Source organism: Mercenaria mercenaria, chromosome 4, assembly GCF_021730395.1.
Source record: "Mercenaria mercenaria strain notata chromosome 4, MADL_Memer_1, whole genome shotgun sequence".
NCBI classification, from domain to species: Eukaryota; Metazoa; Mollusca; class Bivalvia; order Venerida; family Veneridae; genus Mercenaria; species Mercenaria mercenaria.
Genome location: NC_069364.1, coordinates 6454109 through 6473754, shown reverse-complemented (window position 1 = coordinate 6473754; position 19646 = coordinate 6454109). Strand labels below are relative to the sequence as shown.

Below are 19646 nucleotides of genomic sequence, written 5' to 3'. Positions count from 1 at the left end.
TTTTGATTTTGTTAGATTTTGTCACGCCGACACAATTATAGATATAATTTTTTTGTAGTAAAAGAAGACCCAATGTACCCCTCCGGGTATAATTCATCACGGGTGGCACCTACCTTCTCCACGTGAAGAATTCTACCCCCACCCCCTCCCTCCCCCCACAAGCGAGGCTAGAGCCCACATCGGTGATGGGCAAGTGATTTGAAGTCAGCGATTTTAACCATTCCGCCACGGAGGCACCAGCACTGTGACAATCTATTGTGAAAGTTAAGTATCATTTAGAAACTCAGAACGGAACCAAGAAAAGATTGGATGCGTCTGTTCGTGAAAGGCAATGAACACTCCTCATACCCTTAGCACCGGCAAGGCCGTTCAGCAGCTGTACAGACGAACAAGACAAGTATTTAAAATGTCCTTCACTTTCATTGTTGCCACTTATTTAGAAAAACATGAAAAGTAATCTTTATTGTACCAAGCTCTACTTCACTTGTATGGCACTACTTGGGGCGAATTTTAAATTTAAATAGAAATTACCTAACAGATAGATTTATTTGAATGTTTGCTTATTAAACCGGCTCTTTACTGATGTCGTCAGCAAATCTTTTTAAATCTGACAGGATATTAAACCCGGAAAAGTGTATATATAATTATAAATTAAACCATGTGACACTGACTTTAAAAGGTAGTAAATTATGATTAAGAAAAATTGAATACACTTAATAAATATTCCAACTATCTTAAACTTTACCTGAAGTACATTTAAAAAAAAGATTTACGATTAAAAAGTTATAATTTGTAAATTACATGCAGAAAATTCAAAATATTTCTGAACCATCTTATAACTTTACTAAAGTAACGATCACACCCGCATTAGAAAGTCACTAAAACGTTTTGAATTTTCAAAAAAATAGTGAATTAATTTTACCACAAAACAAAATTACACTACTCTTATGTCTAAGTTAATTTTATGGACTTTTTGGAGAAAAAAAGTCAGTATCTACATCTTTTTATCCGTTTTATAAAACTTCTACTCTCTACTGTTGTGAAATTTCATATACGGGTAGCACGTGTGACTTAGAATGTATCTCTGACATTCGAAAATAACAGGGTGTGATACTTATCAAACACACGCAGATATTCATTTTATTCAATCTTCCGTATATATGGATGAATGAGAAATAACTTAAAATAAACTCTTCAAAAACTGAGTTTAGAGTGTATTATGTTTTGCAGTAGAGTACACTTGAATGAATATATATTGTACCACTGTGATAAACATTGCTGGTAATAAAATCAAATCAGTAGTATATTTAGTATTTTGTGTCTTTCCAGATGAGAAACTACTTAAGGATTAAGAGTATTCGTAAATATCTAACAAAGGACGCTACAGACATATTTGTTTGATCACTAGTTGTTTCGTATCTGGGCTATTGTATGGTAAAACAGAAAGTGATATAAGCAAAATGCAACGTTTTCAAATATATTTGCATAACTCTTTATAAACCATAGAAAATATGACAGTTCTAAGCAAGCATTAAAAGATCTGCATTAATTACTAACAATACTCAGGATCAAATTAAAAATGTTGTCTTTTATGTGTTTTAAGTATGTCGCAAATGCACCAGTCCATTTGACCGACCTTTCATCCCAATATCGTCCCAACAGACCAGGTCTTAGGACACTACTGAGGATGCTATGTTGTTGCGTTTAATGAAAGACAGAAGTTTTAATGTTGCATGTCTACGACTGTGGAATAGTATACCTTTGTGTTTATTTGGCCGTCTTAATCCTTAAACGCTTAAGAAGAATCTGAAAAAAAGACATTTTATTTTAGGGATGGATTTTAATGCACGAACGACACATCTGTTATAGATCATGTGTTTTGCAAAGCTACGTCTTTTATATTTGTATACTTCCCTTTTAATGTTATTTAGGGTTGTACTGTTTCTATGTCTATGTCTATGTTCTATTGCTTAGCAATCGTTAACGATTATGACTAGCAGGCGCTTTGTCAGGGATAGCTGTTAAAAATAGTAAAAACAAAACACAGAAAGTATGTGCCTCACAAAGATAAAGTAAAAGAACTATTTTACAGGCCAGGTTAAAAGTAAAAGCAGAAAGTTGATTTAGAACTGATAGAAGGGTGGCAGCTGCCCATCAAATATTTCTATGCTGAGACTAGCTTGCAAAGACAAAGGGAGACTGTTCCACAGACGTATGCTTCTGAGAAAAAAGAAGTTTGCATGATAGTGTGTCTTTGAATATGGTATCAAATAGTTCAGGTTTCTAGTTCTTCTAAGGTGACTATGCTCAACAAAAACAAGGTGCTGTTTGATCTTATACAACATTGTAACTGCATTGACCTTACGGCTTGCCAGTTTAATTCATTTAAAATTTTGGAAACACTACTTGTGTAACTGTAGCCATTATAAACAAATCTTGCTGCAGATATTTGAACTTGCTCTATTTTGAGGGTTAGGTATTTTTGCCATGGATGCCATATGGTGGAACAGTACTCTAACTGGGGTCTAACATAAGTTTTATATGCAACCTCTTTGACATTTTTATTTGGAGTTTTGACATTTCGTTTGAGGAATGTTTTGCTTTGAATGTTATGTTGTTGATATGATTGGTCCATGATAGGTCTTTTCAGATATTTGGCAGAATCACCCGATTTTAACTCGATGTCATGCAGCTTATAAGGGAAGATTACAGGGTTTCTTTTGCGACTGATTCTGAAGACTTCACACTTATCTGGATTGAATTACATGGACCAATCAGACTCCTAGGTTTCGATGCTTAAAAGGTTTTCCTGTAGAACATGGGCATCACTGTTGGATTTGACCGTAACATAGACTTCTTTATCATCTGCGAACAGCCTTACTTTGCCCTTAACACTTTCAGGCAGATCATTCATGTAGGAAAGGAAAAGGCAAGGTCCAAGGACCGAGCCTTGAGGTACATCAGAGCTAGAGGACGGGGAGATTGTCTGAATTGTGACCTTCGACGACAACCTGCTGGGTGCGACCCTGAAAGAAGGACTTGACCCAAAATGTGACCTGTGGGTTGACACCTAATCTTTGTAACTTATGAACTAGCTTCTGATGATATACTTTATCAAAAGCTTTACTGAAATCCATGACTATGATATCTGTTTGTTGACCTAGTTCTAAGTTGTCACTGACTTCTTGGAAGAAACTCATTAGCTGTCAGTTCAGTTTAAACATATTTTATTGCTTATAATACATGTATTTATATCATTACAGCAACATATGGATATTAACAATCAATTGAATTATAGCAATAGGGTCGGGCCACAAGTTCTGCCAACATCAGTAAACGGCCCTTCCCTTATTCCATTAGCTGTCCCGTTCTACGTAAAAAAAATTTCATGTACCCTTATTGTCTCTGCCAAGTTCTTGTTGGAACAGACTATTACATATTTTCATTTTTTATCTGGAATGGTGTGTCTCATCACATTGTTAGCATGCCTAACTTGGACTGTTTCAAGCAGGTTGTCTCAAAATTAAACTATTATGTCAGCAAGGGACGTTTTAACACGTTTAACTTTCTTTTATTTCTACCTTATTTTACACTTATTATACTATCTGCGTTTATTTTACATTCTCACTATCTATTTGGAACTTTCCTTGTAGTGTTTTGAGATTTCCCATCACTACTGTAACCTGTTAATAACACTCGAAACAGGGATGTGGCAATAAACGATGGATGGATAGATAGAAGTTTTGGGAAAAGTAGATATATTTTCGAAAAGATGGAAGCAAGACGTTTTGACCCCTTGACACCTTGACCCCTACCAAAATAAGATGACACCTGATCGTGAGGAGTGAAAGAAAAAATGAATGAAGAGAAAAACATTTATTTTTAGCGTTACTTGTATTTATTTATAAAAATGTACATTTATGAATAAAGTAGTATACTAATAAATGTGAAGTTTCAAACAGAGAGTTATTTTATTATTTCAATTAGTAAATGAAGTTATTTATATCTAATTACTAACATGATTAGTAATTTCATCTAAATAATTTCTTAGATAATTGCAAACGTGTGTGAAACATCATTGTTAATAATACCAACGTGAATAAACCAACACCCATAAACCATATACTTTGTCACCTACTCATAGTCTAGAACTTGGAGAAGTCCATCAATATAGCTTTTATCAATGCCTTACATGCACATTAAGAAATTAAACTGCAGAAAAATATGCCCCAAGCCACAAAAAGATCTAAGGGGTCAAAGTCTCAAATAAAAAAAAAGTAGGGGTCAATGTGTCACTCAAAATAGGGGTCAAAGTGTCACTAAGGGGTCAAGGTGTCATCTTTGGTGAAAAATTTTAAGGGGTCAAGATGTCAAGGGGTCAAACCGTCTAACATTCGAAAAGATTAGCAAGTCAGCTCCGAATTCGGGATGTTATAAAACATTGTATATGTTTAACTACGTTTTTCACATAAAATCACATTTTTGAAGTCTTTTTGGTTGTTAATGCATTTGGGTTTTTCAGGATAATCTGACATTGGAATTGTTTATGTTGACACCGGGTAAAACGGAAGTTGTGAGTGACAGCCAGAGAAATTTCGAGAAAAAAAACGTGTTTTCTTTCCTAAATTAAGTCATGGAGCTTCTTCAGTGTTACAATAAAGGGTGTGGTTCAAAGTATGACCCAACTAAGAATGAATCAGGTATTTTTTATCTGTAAATTTGTAAGAAAAATTGGTTCATGTAAGAAACTGAGGATAAATTTACAACAAACAAACGTCACTGTCGGGAGACCAGCTGCTTTCTCCATGGTCAGCGTCTCCAAGTTAACGACAGGGCCAAGTACCTTGGGGTAACCCTCAGCGACGACCTTCAGTGGGAGAAGCACACTCAAGCAACAGCAGCCAAGGCATCACTAACACTTGGATTTCTCATAAATTCATGGTTGCCTAAAACTATGAATGGCACACATCTGTGGTTGCAACAAGCATAAGAAAATGGAGCACTTGCACTCTAAAATTGAATGTTAAGGGGTAACTTAAAATTCAGATTAATATGTTTGGGAGCTACTGTCTCCACACCCCTGCTTTTCTACACACCCCAACTTGCAGTGCACTGTAAACTGCCGGGGACTGCTTATGTGCATTCTACCTAAAACCAAAATACATACCACACTTGACTGTCTTCAAATCTGATACACTTTATATAAGAGTAATCAGACGTTTTTTAGAGATTTTCTTCCATTACCGAAACCAATCACTGACCTCAACAATTACAGTGCCATGATAAATATAAAACTGCAGTAATTCCGGTATTGTCATACTGTGACAAAATGTCCATGATACTCTATCTATCTTCCATAACCGTCGAACCCCTTGCGGGGACGTAGACGTTTTGCGCGTCAAAATCATAAAGAGAAAGAATATAGTGATAAAAATTTAGAGTGGAAGAAACTAAAAAATAACTTTGGTGAAATAAAAGGTTAAAACTTGAGTTAGCAGGATAACTAGCATGACTAGGGCGAGACATGTTCAAGGCTGCAAACTGCGGCACTGAACTGCTCTAGGGTAGGGAGGTGGGCGACACTAGGGGAAGTTGGTTCCAATGGTACACAGTTCTCGGAAAATAAGAAAAACTTGTAATAGTCAGTGGTTGCAGTAATTATTTTAGGTAGGCATTTTGCTGTAAGCTACGGGTTATCTTTTTATATATTTTAGTTCTTGGCATTTCAAGTATCTTTGATTATTCTTCTGATTCTTTTATAGAACTATAAATGCTAATCTTTTTCAAATCATCTCTTTGAATCACTAAGCAAATAGCTTGAGGAATATTTATATATAAACAGACATTTCGCTACAAAATCAGTTTGACAAGCAGTCATTTTGAAAATTATATACATGGCATTTTAGGTACTTTCGTTTTAGTGTTACTGCATTCTGATACTTTTTCTTGTCTTTTAATGATATATTTTTATCTAGACCGCTCGGATACATATTAGTACCCACCGAAATTCGTTACAGTACCTTAAAATTACAGAACAAACATCACGTACCATATCACCACATCACAACAACATCACCACCTCATCTGAATAGCCACTTTTTAACTAGATTAAAATTTTTCAACTGAACTTCAATTTTCCGCTGTATCAAAAAAATAAATACTTCCAAGAGTAATATCCCCTTACAGGTTTTCCTAATCAGGTTTTGTTAATTACTTTTTTATTACAAAAGGAATGTTGCGCATACTATAAACTGATATAAGCATATAAATATTCTAACATAAATGTATTTGATAAAATTCTAAAGCATAAAATAAATATTTTATATTTATGCTGGCGCTGTTAATGTTTTAAGCGTCTTGTGGGAGGGTTTCTGAAGGGGACTTTGTGTTTCTGAAATAATCAGTTTTCCCTTCAGATCTATTCATAGTATATTGTAAAATGCGAAGTTTTATTATCATTATTTTCTGTATGATATACATATATTACAATGCAGTATAAAACATGAAACAACGATGAATCTAGGTAATGAAGAATCATGGTATCTATCTACTCAGTTCTACTTCACCAGTTTGAGCTTAATGAATTTCCTTGACAAATGCAACATGCTGTACTTTCTTAAAGTAAGAAATTTCTTTAATTAAGACATGACTACTTTAATACCAATATTCGGATCAAAAGAAACTTAAACATCAATGTTAAATGAAGGTAACAGTTATTTTACATTAAGCTAAAATATTACCTTCTTCAAAATAGATTTACTATTTGATTTATTACAATAACTAGAATACAACAACTTTAAAATGTAGCATAGAATCATCTGTCTCTCAGTGTATTCAAATCACTTAAAATAGTGAAAACTTGTACTAATAGTACTACAAAATATTCTAAATATTTAAGCGTAAGTTTTACTTAAATTGTCTTTAAGTCAAAATTTAATACATTCACCTGAAATAATCAGTTTTCCCTTCAAAACACAAGAGATCTAGTACAGTTTAAAATGCGAAGTGAAGGGACTTGGACCAGACGGTTTATATAGCTGGTCCCCAAAATCTGGTATCAGATGGGTTACATCATGAATTTGATGTTAGTCTGGATCTGCTGCTTTATCAAAGCAAATGTTAACAAGAGCTCATTTCAGGATGATAACATGAGAATGCTTTGGCTTAGGATCAAGAAACTTAATAGGGAGGTTGATCTTGACCAGCAGATGACCCCTATTGATTTTAAGGTCAAAGGTCAAGGTCACATTGACCCAGAATAGTAGAACTTTTGTGTACAGTGACCAAATAATTTCTGTTCCTTGTGCAATTACTGAATGCATCAAGGGGGGCATTTCATGTTCTACGAGCTCTTGTTGATAGAATTTCAGACTCCTTCAGTGGATGTACTGAATGATGATGTAGAGGTCTGGTTATTGGACCTAAAGACCCAGAGGTCTGGTAATCAATATGCTTTTAATTGTATGTGCTGTATTACCACTGTTTATGGGAAAAAGCTATGATTTAATAGTTGTCATAAAGTTGCCATTATTACATTTTGTACATACTTCTTTGTTACAATTTTTTAGCTCACCTGAGCAAGGTGAGGTATTGTGACCGGTCATTGTCCGGTGTGCATCGTCCGGCAACATCTGCCTTGTGAACACTCTAGAGGGCTAAGAGGCCACAGTTGTGACCCAATCTTTATGAAACTTGGTCAGAATATTTGTCTTGATAATCTCTAGATCAAGTTCGAATCTGAGTCATGTGGGGTCAAAAACTAGGTCAAGTCAGATCGTAGGAAAAGCTTGTGAACACTCTAGAGGCCACAGTTGTGACGTAATCTTCATGAAACTTGGTCAGAATGTTTGTTTTGATGATCTCTAGGTCAGGACCGAATCTTGGTCATGTAGGATCAAAAACTAGGTCACCCGGTCAAATCAGAGGAATAGCTTGTGAACACTCTAGAGGCCAAAGTTGTGATTCAATCTTTATGAAACATGATCAGAATGTTTGTCTTGATGATCTTTAGGTCAAGTTTGAAACTGGGTCATGTTGGGTCAAAAACTAGGCCAGATCAAAAGGAAATCTTGTTAACTCTCTAGAGACCACAATCAAGTCAAGTCCTCTGAAGAAGCTCACAACTGCTGAACGAAACCGGTCAGGGAAGATGTCTAAACAACAAAAGAGCATGTCCTCCATGGCTCACACCCAACCAAATCATCATCATCCCTTTGGGTGTGTTATTTTTAGCTCATCTGATTTTTTGAAAAAAAATGATGAGTTATTGTCATCACTTGAGCGGTTGTCGGCGTCGGTGTCGGCGTCGGCGTTGCTTGGTTAAGTTTTATGTTTAGGTCAGCTTTTCTCCTAAACTATCAAAGCTATTGCTTTGAAACTTGGAATACTTGTTCACCATCATAAGCTGACCCTGTATAGCAAGAAACATAACTCCATCTTGCATTTTGCAAGATTTATGGCCCCTTTTGTACTTAGAAAATATCAGATTTCTTGGTTAAGTTTTATGTTTAGGTCAACTTTTCTCCTAAATTATCAAAGCTATTGCTTTGAAACTTGGAATACTTGTTCACCATCATAAGCAGACCCTGTACATCAAGAAACATAACTCCATCTTGCTTTTTGCAAGAATTATTGCCCCTTTTGGACTTAGAAAATCAGTTTTCTTGGTTAAATTTTATGTTTAGGTCAATTTTTATCCTAAACTATCAAAGCTATTGCTTTAAAACTTGCAACAGTTTTTCACCATCATAAGTGGACCCTGTACAGCAAGAAACATAACTCCATCCTGCTTTTTGCAAGAATGATGGCCCCTTTTGGACTTAGAAAATATCAGATTTCTTGGTTAAGTTTTATGTTAGGTCAACTTTTTCTCTTAAACCATCAAAGCTATTGCTTTAAAACTTGCAACTGTTGTTCACCATCATAAGCTGACCCTGTAAAGCAAGCAACATAACTCCATCCTGCTTTTTGCAATAATTATTGCCCCTTTTGGACTTAGAAAAATCATTTTCTTGGTTAAATATTATGTTTAAGTCAACTTTTCTCATAAACTATCAAAGCTATTGCTTTAAAACTTGCAACAGTTTTTCACCATCATAAGTGGACACTGTACATCAAGAAACATAACTCTATCCTGCTTTTTGCAAGAATGATGGCCCTTTTTAGACTTAGAAAATCATGGGTAGGACAATATTTCTATTATACAAAAAAAATCAGATGAGCGTCAGCACCCGCAAGGCGGTGCTCTTGTTTAGAATTATGCGTTAACATTAAGATTCTTGTTTTAAAATCAGTCATGTTGTGCTAATGATAATGTCTAAATAAATTCATTAAGGATTCACATCTAAATTTCTTACTTGAAATTTTGCAGATTCCTGTCATTACCATCCTGGTGTACCAGTATTCCATGATGCATTGAAGGGTTGGTCTTGCTGTAAGAAGAGAAGTACAGATTTCACAGAATTTCTTAATTTTCCTGTAAGTTACTTTCAGAGATTGTGTTTTGTTTGAACTGTATTTCTTAAGACTACACTATTCCATTGCCATATTAAGGATTTGAAGAGCTACTTAGTTCTGTTTGATTGTTGACGACATTCCATGCAACCTAAGGCAATGCTTTACCTTTCTTTATGATGTTTCAGACAGTCTTTCTGAAAAGTATACTTTATTTCCCACAGTCTTAAGACTTTCTGGAAAGTAAACTTTGTTTTCCACAAGATACAACTCTTTTCTCAAGTTTAATTGATATGTAACTAGCAGCTTGATAAGTGTGTAAATGCACCAAAGCAATGAGATTAAGTGTTTATATGTCCCCTGATAATTAGACTAGCTCCAAGACTATGATATATCTTTTTATTTTTTTATGATTGAATGTAGTAAATGAGTATTGAATCATTGTGGCCCTAAAAGTTGGTCATTTCAGAATGTACAAACAGACTTTTACATGCAATCAGCTAAATGTGCAGAATCTGGTGTATGTAAGGAAATGAATTTATTAGGGATGCCTACAGCTGTGGTGTTTCTTTTGGCTTTTGATATGATTAATGGGTATATTTTGAAACTTTTGATGGTATCATTATATTGTGAATCTACATATGCCTCTTCTTGTTCAGGGTTGCACATCTGGTCAGCACAGCAATGAGAAACCAAAAGAGCCAGAAACACCAAAACCAGTTGTAGACGTACCAGATACTGCTATACAGGTACACTTTCAAAGCCCTGCTTTGTATTCTACACTAATGCTTTGTGAAATGCTTGCATTCCTGATAAAATTGACATTGTTTATATTGTCTGCTGGCTGGACAAATTTTTTTGACTGGAGTACTCCATAGACATGGATAAGAGGTAGATCTGAAAGATGCTTTTCAAATTCTTAAGCTTCTCCTGTAATCTGCATCCCTTCAAGTTCACCGGACCACAACCTGATTTTATAAAGATTTCTGATTTCAAAACAAAATTAATTGTGTAAAAGATTAAACAGGATGAAAAGTTAGTACATTAAACACCCAAGAGCAAGAACCTCTGTACATGTATAACGAACACATTTAAGTCCACATTTGGGTTTTGTTCTACAAGGGTTGCATGAAAAATATTGTGTGGGACATTTATTACAGTTTTGACTGTATTATGTTTGTTGTTCAGAAAGAGGAAAAGCCCAAGCCTGAGATGATGAAACAGAAGTTTGTGGAGAGTGTAAGACCCTCGGAGGATGAACCATTACAGAAATTAAAGGTTACTGTTACACCGTCCCTACAGAAAGCTCTAGATAAATGTCTACAGGAAATGTCTATACAATCTGATAAAGATAAAGGTATTGCCTTATTGTGTTTTTTTGTGTTTTTAGTATCTAATTTATTGATATGACAGCTATTTATGCTCTCTTTATCACCACTCAGTTTTAAGCAGCAGATATCTTGCTTTTCTTTCAAAACAAATTTTTATGCCCTTTATACATTTTTGTGGGGGGCATATAGTGTTGCTGCTGTCCATACATCCCAAAATCTTGTGTATCAAACTCTTCAAATGCTATTAGCCAGATTTGCTTCAAACTTTAGCAAAAGAACAACCTTGATGTACAGATGACTGTTAAGGAAGGAACTTTTGCTGTAATTATGGCCCGTTAATTGTTTTGCTATATAGAATTTAGAGAAAAACATTCAGTGTCCAACTCGTCAAACACTATTAGCCTGATTTGCTTCAAACTTCCGCAGATGAACAAGCTTGATTTGCAGATGACCATAAGGGAAGGAACCTTTGCTGCGACTTTTTTTACCACAGTTAAGGCCCTTTGATAGATCTGCTGTATGGAGTATAGAGAGAAGTGCTGTGTGTCCAACTCGTCAAACACTATTGAAACAATGCTTGAAACTTTCACCTTGATGTGAAGATGAACATAAATAATTGACTTCTTTCTGTAGCTATTTTTACTAGAATTATGACCCTTTCTTAATTTCACAAAATACTGTAGGTCATAGTGAAGAAATTTGGTGTGTTCAACTCCTCGTACACTTTTTTTGAAGGGATGGATTCAGTGTTGCTCAGATGCACAATCTTATCTGAATACAATTTGCTTCAAACTTCTAGTCAAACATCTGTCATGTGAAGATGGTCTGTACTAAAGATGATGGTGCAGCATGGGGGACATCTATGTCTTATGGACACATTCTTATTTATATCTTGCTTATAATTTCCATATGAATTCACTCTTGCTGAGGGAAGGTTTATTTTGAAAATGTAAATGTTTGATAAGTTTTAAATCTTGAAACAGACATTTCTTTACATTTGTAGTATGATTTGTTTTTTAAGTTGATGAATACAGAGTGGGTTTTATTTTTCAGATATCTCAAATGGAACTGATGATATAAAAGTGGGAACTACTTGTAAAAATAGCAGTTGTAAAGCGGTAAGTCTGTCAGTTTGTACTTGGGTAATATATACAAAAAAGGGGCCATGTTACCTTACCAAGATTTAATATGTATAGACAAGATGTTATTTTCTGTTTTCTGTAGTCAGTTTTCCTTAGTTGTTCGTTTGATTTAGAAATACAGCTCACATTACATCATTAGTTTGCCATTTGTAGGCTTAAATCATTATGAATATCAAATTATGAAATTTTACACTATATGATAAAAATATAAGATATATCTTTGTAGCACATATGTTTGTACTATTTCAGACATATCAGTCAGAAGAGAGCAATAAAGAAACCTGTCAGTACCATCCAGGTGTTGCAATATTCCATGAAGGGTAGTTATTTTAACTTCTTTATTGTCAAGATTGAAAAAAAAGAGAGATTAAGGCTTCATATTTGTGTGCACATATTCCTGTGGATACTCCTAGGATTTCATAAAAACTTATATTGCTTTGGAGATCAAAATTTAGGACAGTACTTTTTAACTGGCAAGTGATTCTGCCTTTGCGACCAGCGCAGACCGACATCAGCCTGCATGGACATGCAGCCCGAGCATGGTCTGCACTTTTCACTATTCAGTAAATTTTCAGTGGACACCCCTTTGAATAGTAAATGGTATTGCCCAAATTGAATGATGGACCAGTCCATTTTAGAAATTTAGCAGGATAAAAGCTTATTCTTTAAGGATTTAAGATTTATATATCAAGATTGATGTCCACTTTTGCAAACTTTAGAGGAAAGTTCTTTAGTATGCTAGTAGTAAGTTGTGATTGAAAAGTAAAAAAGAAGGTGATTTGGTGAGTTCTTTGAAGAATCAAGTTACAAACACATGTGACTGTGAAATGTTAAAATAGTATAGGAACAAAAAACTAAAATAAAAAGACTCCAATACCAGGTGAAAACTATTGCAGTACATTTCTTTTGTTAAATCTAATACTTGGTATGCTAATTTAGACAGTTTATATCCCCATTTCAGAATGAAGTTCTGGTCGTGTTGTCAGAGAAAAACATCAGATTTCACAAATTTCCTTGATCAAGTGGGCTGTCAAACTGGAACACATTTGTGGATAAAGAAAGAGGTATAGCAGTTAAGAGTAGAGGTTTAGTAGTACCATCATTGTCATGTCTCATAGTGTATTGTTGACAAGAGGCAAAGTTATGTGTGATTGACAGGCCTGCTTACTTGGAAGCTGCTTATTACATGTGTCACAGATGATTTTGGATTAGACAAGCAAACTCAGACTGGCCATCTGTGTGAGCCCTGTTATATGGTCGCTTCCAGAAGTTTTGACTTGTTTCCCTACCAAAAGGATTTTGTAATTATTAGTCACTCAAAGCTTTCTTTACAGTCAGAATAAATAACAGTAGCTTTTTTGTTAACATCTCGACAATCAAAAGGTAGATACTGTGAAATCATTAATATCTGTGGGGGACTCATTTTGTGGATTTCGCAGTTGATTCAATCCATGAAATTTAATCCCAATGAACAAGTAAAATTCCCATTCATTTTATGTTCAAAAGTTGAAATCCGTGAATTCATATCCCCACGAAATTGCTGTTCTGACCAAAACCACGAAATTTCATGCCCACGAAATTACATGATTTTACAGTACCTTGTTACAAAGCCAGATGTTATCCAGCTTAACCAGTGTCTTCATATATGAATCACTGCAGAGAAACATCCTCAGTACAAAATAATACACTGGTATTCAGTTGTTACAGTGGTGTTACTCTATAAAAGTTTTACTGTAGTGTAAATTTCTGCATTATTAAAGTTATCTAGATCTTTTCTTTACCATTTTAGACTGAAGACACAAAAAAGAACTGTCGACTAGACTGGTTCCAGACTGGGCCAAATGTTAATATATCTGTGTTTGCAAAAGTGGCAGTACCAGACAAAACAGTCATAGAAGTAAACCAAGTGGTTTGCAAGATTCACATTGTGTTTGAAGGTGGAAAGAGTGTTTATGAACACGAATTAATTTTACGAAATGTAAGTAGTTCTATTATATATTTTAGTTAAATACATGCTGGCTAGTTGGATTCTTCCACAGAGACAATAACTGAATAGTTTACTTATTTATTGACTAGGACTGGGGAAAAATTGAAACACTCACCAGGTTCAATAAGTTTTATTAGACAAGGATTGGTTACGGCATGTTATACTTTAATAGATGAAGTCTCAGTAAGAATATATAAATATCTTCCGCCAGTTGCAGTTTGTAGGTTTATTTGTTGATAAAAAGGGAAAATTTTCACCTAAAACTATGAAATGGTATTAGAGGGCAAAATAGAGAAAATGCTCGGCGTTTTTTTTTTAGAAAATGTGGTTGCTATGACAACAGGAAGTTTCACACTCTGTTACAATTGTCCAAGATTATATAGCTGACTGTTGGTAGGGATTGATGTGCTAGGCAATTGTCTTTTTATACTGTTTCCATTCTGAAAATACCAGTTTGTGTGGATATGATAGTATTTTTTAATAAAAGAATTTATCGCTCTAATTTCTTACATTTTCAGCCCATAATTCCAGAGAAAAGTGAAGTGAAACTGTTGGGAACTAAAGTTGAGATAGTTCTAAGAAAGCTGGAATCATTTAGTTGGCCATGTCTGGAAATGCCTCAATCTCCACCAGCAAAACCAGAGGAGAAAGACTCAGATTCTGATGATATAGCTAGTGATTGATGTAGGATTGAAGATAGAACAATGATTGATGGAAGAAAAATCTTGTGTTAAGTACATTGTGTGTTCATGAAGCAAAAGTTGAAAAAAGTGGAATTGATGTACCTTTCTGAACAGAAAGATTGACCAGACTCCAAGGTTATAAATTGTGTTTGAAGACAAGTAAGAGAGTGCACCTTTTCTGTTTCAAATATTTGGTTGCATTGGTCAATTTCCTAAACATGCCCAGAAGCAGCCAATCAGGAGCTAGTTTGAGACAGGTATCCAGGCTTGGGTTTATAACCTTGGAGCCAGATGTTCCGCATTTGTTTAAGAAGCTGCATTTATCATTTAAAAACTGTGTTTGTTGTAATGACAAACAAATACTGGCAGCTGATGTTGACCATGTATATTTCATTTCTTGTTTCATGTAAGATACTAGTTGTCTGTTTATTTAATGTATAGAAATGATGTAGAGTGACTTTGAATATAACATTGTTACTTTCCAATTTGAATACAGTTACTGATTTTTAGCTCGACTATTTGAAGAATAGGGGAGCTATCCTACTCGCGTCGGCGTGAGCGTCACACAAATGTTAAAGTTTGCGTACCACCCCAAATATTTTCAAAGTCCATTGAGATATTGCTTTCATATTTTGCATACTTGTTTACCATTATGACCTTAGTCTGCAAAAAGGAGGAGGCAACTCTATCAAGCATTTTGACTGAATTATGGCCCCTTTTCGACTTATAATAAATGTTAAAGTTTGCATACCACCCCAAATATTTTCAAAGTCCATTGAGATATTGCTTTCATATTTTGCATACTTGTTTACCATTATGACCCCAGTCTGCAAAAAGGAGGAGGCAATTCTATCAAGCATTTTGACTGAACTATGGCCCCTTTTCGACTTAGAATATGCTTATTGTAATGTTAAAGTTTTACTCATTGCTTATATTATACTATCAAGCACTGAGAATAGTTTAGCGTGCTGTCCACTGACAGCTCTTGTTTATAAGCCATTTTGTAAGTCAGTTTTTCATTATTTGTCAAGATATATTACTTTCTTCGCAGTGGTGTTTGCTCTTTTTAGACTTGATTTATTTCATAATAAAAGGTGAACCAGATTAGGATCAGGTAAGGAATTTATCGGGTATTATGAAGATTAGTTTAAAATTTGTTGAATTTACTTTATACTGTCTTGGTGTGTCGTAAAACCCAAATAAATAAATAAATACTTTATACTTTCAGCTTTGAATATGCTGTGTTCCTAATACCAGTGAAAACTAACCACCAAAACATGTCAATACTGTATGCTATGTATATGTAAGTAATACAGTAACACAAGAAAACTATCATTTTCTATTTTTAGCTCACCTGTCACAAAGTGACAAGGTGAGCTTTTGTGATCGCGCGGTGTCCGTCGTCCGTCCGTGCGTGCGTGCGTCAGTCCGTAAACTTTTGCTTGTGACCACTCTAGAGGTCACATTTTTCATGGGATCTTTATGAAAGTTGGTCAGAATGTTCAACTTGATGATATCTAGGTCAAGTTCGAAACTGGGTCACGTGCCGTCAAAAACTAGGTCAGTAGGTCTAAAAATAGAAAAACCTTGTGACCTCTCTAGAGGCCATATATTTCACAAGATCTTCATGAAAATTGGTCAGAACGTTCACCTTGATGATATCTAGGTCAAGTTCGAAACTGGGTCACGTGCCATCAAAAACTAGGTCAGTAGGTCAAATAATAGAAAAACCTTGTGACCTCTCTAAAGGCCATATTTTTCATGGGATCTGTATGAAAGTTGGTCTGAATGTTCATCTTGATGATATCTAGGTCAAGTTCGAAACTGGTCACGTGCGGTCAAAAACTAGGTCAGTAGGTCTAAAAATAGAAAAACCTTGTGACCTCTCTAGAGGCCATATATTTCATGAGATCTTCATGAAAATTGGTCAGAATGTTCACCTTGATGATATCTAGGCCTTGTGACCTCTCTAGAGGCCATATTTTTCATGGGATCTGTATGAAAGTTGGTCTGAATGTTCATCTTGATGATATCTAGGTCAAGTTCGAAAGTGGGTCACGTGCCGTCAAAAACTAGGGCAGTAGGTCAAATAATAGAAAAACCTTGTGACCTCTCTAAAGGCCATATTTTTCATGGGATCTGTATGAAAGTTGGTCAGAATGTTCATCTTGATGATATCTAGGTCAAGTTCGAAACTGGGTCACGTGCCGTCAAAAACTAGGTCAGTAGGTCTAAAAATAGAAAAACCTTGTGACCTCTCTAGAGGCCATATATATCATGAGATCTTCATGAAAATTGGTCAGAATGTTCACCTTGATGATATCTAGGTCAAGTTTGAAAGTGGGTCACGTGCCATCAAAAACTAGGTCAGTAGGTCAAATAATAGAAAAACCTTGTGACCTCTCTAAAGGCCATATTTTTCATGGGATCTGTATGAAAGTTGGTCTGAATGTTCATCTTGATGACATCTAGGTCAAGTTCGAAAGTGGGTCACGTGCCGTCAAAAACTAGGTCAGTAGGTCAAATAATAGAAAAACCTTGTGACCTCTCTAAAGGCCATATTTTTCATGGGATCTATATGAAAGTTGGTCTGAATGTTCATCTTGATGATATCTAGGTCAAGTTCGAAACAGGGTCATGTGCGGTCAAAAACTAGGTCAGTAGGTCTAAAAATAGAAAAACCTTGTGACCTCTCTAGAGGCCATACTTGTGAATGGATCTCCATAAAAATTGGTCAGAATGTTCATCTTGATGATATCTAAATCAAGTTCGAAAGTGGGTCACGTGCCATCAAAAAGTAGGTCAGTAGGTCAAATAATGAAAAAACGTGACCTCTCTAGAGGCCATATTTTTCATGGGATCTGTATGAAAGTTGGTCTGAATGTTTATCTTGATGATATATAGGTCAAGTTTGAAACTGGGTCAACTGCGATCAAAAACTAGGTCAGTAGGTCTTGAAATAGAAAAACCTTGTGACCTCTCTAGAGGCCATACCCTTGAATGGATCTTCATGAAAATTGGTCAGAATGTTCACCTTGATGATATCTAGGTCAAGGTTGAAACTGGGTCACGTGCCATAAAAAACTAGGGCAGTAGGTCAAATAATAAAAAAACCTTGTGACCTCTCTAGAGGCCATACCTTTCATGGGATCTGTATGAAAGTTGGTCTGAATGGTCATCTTGATGATATCTAGGTCAGGTTTGAAACTGGATCAACTGCGGTCAAAAGTAGGTCAGTAGGTCTAAAATTAGAAAAATCTTTTGACCTCTCTAGAGGCCATATTTTTCAATGGATCTTCATGAAAATTGATCTGAATGTTCACCTTGATGATATCTAGGTCAGTTTTCGAAACTGGGTCACGTGCGGTCAAAAACTAGGCCAGTAGGTATAAAAATAGAAAAACCTTGTGACCTCTCTAGAGGCCATATTTTTCATGAGATCTTCATGAAAATTAGTGATAATGTTCACCTTGATATCTAGGTAAAGTTCAAAACAGGGTCACGTACCTTTGAAAACTATGTCAATAGGTCAAATAGTAGAAAAACCTTGTGACCTCTCTAGAGACCATATTTTTCAATGGATCTTCCTGAAAATTGGTCAGAATTTTTATCTTGATAATATCTAGGTCAGGTTCAAAACTGGGTCACATGAGCTCAAAAACTAGGTCACTATGTCAAATAATAGAAAAAACGACGTCATACTCAGAACTGGGTCATGTGGGAAGAGGTGAGCGATTCAGGACCATCATGGTCCTCTTGTTACATGTAGCTTGACTACGAAATATATGGAAAGTTATCCTACCCCTTGCGTCATTATCCCTGTCTTTGTCTAGAGCTTGGTTAAATTTTAATGCATTTTCTCTGTATCTCTGTTATAACTTGATGGACCTGCTTCAAACTTCAGTTTTGTCTTCCACTTCATATGTCACAAGGGACATAATTTTGGCACCATTTCAATAATTATGCCCCTTTTACTTGGAAGTTCAAGCTAATAGTTTAATGCTGCTCCACTAATGATGTACAGAAATCTGTACTGGTAAGTTTTCATCGAGACTAGGAACAGTTACAGATGTTGAATCCACCTTTTAATCATGTATATATGTATGTATGATTTCAAGTGATATGTTATTGAAGGTTCCATATTCATCCTTTTGTACGTCCTGAAAACTGTTTATACCATGTGCCAATAAAATGTGAAATACCAACATGTTGAAGTGTTTCATTTTACAACCTGAATACTTTAGTTGAACTTCCAGTAGATACAGAAAGGGTGCCGAACTATGCATTTACAATGGCAGGAAGTTTGATAGTGCTACCTTTCTATTCAAGTTCAAAATAGTGCTCAGGAAACACCAGTCAGATGCTAAAGTTTAAAGACTAGCCTCCAGTTTGTCCTTAGAAAACTATTAGTTCTTGTCTACTGTCACCATGTTGCTCGCGTATTTATCTGCCAGTATTCTCTGTTTGGGCTAGAAACATTAGGAAAACATTTCTTGGAGCATGTTTACGTGAACCACGTATGGAGAAGTAAATATTGTTCAAAAAGGGCAATTGCATTTTTATTAGGTCTGCAAGATCTAACTGACCACCCAGCATTTGGTTATGGCAGAACCAATTCGTAATTGCACTGCACATAGGTGTGCAAGATCGTACTTTGACCACAAATATTTGGTTATGGCTGGACTGGTCATTGCATAGTACATAGGTCTGCAAAATCTAACTTTGACCACATGATATTTGGTTATGACATGGCCAACTGGTAAAGACCTCCTCATGTGTAGCTCAATACTATCAGAAGGTTGTGAATTCAGTCCCAGAGCAATGGGTGTTCTCCTCCATGATGATCTGACGTGTCTCGTCTGGTCATTCCTCCCCCCCTGATGTGGACAGTTTCTGCTTTAAATATACAGGTCTGTACTGCTATGGAATCAAGTGACTGCCAACTACACTATAGAATAATTGCATTACCAGTATACCCTGTCAAAGAAATTGAGTTATCTAGCCCAATGCATCCGAGTATTTCAATGTAATACCTACATAAAAGGAAATG

General features: G+C 35.5%; 1 protein-coding gene across 1 annotated transcript; it reads left to right on the top strand.

The window, feature by feature from the left end:
• Positions 1–4554: 4554 nt before the first annotated feature.
• On the top strand, positions 4555–18801 carry LOC123550915 (cysteine and histidine-rich domain-containing protein 1-like). Its single transcript, XM_045339409.2, has 9 exons — positions 4555–4700; positions 9371–9477; positions 10113–10202; positions 10642–10810; positions 11838–11902; positions 12176–12246; positions 12888–12990; positions 13716–13904; positions 14432–18801. The coding sequence occupies exons 1-9, from the start codon at positions 4634–4636 to the stop codon at positions 14594–14596; spliced, it is 1026 nt and encodes a 341-aa protein (XP_045195344.2). The 5' UTR covers positions 4555–4633; the 3' UTR covers positions 14597–18801.
• The last annotated feature ends 845 nt before the right edge of the window (positions 18802–19646 follow it).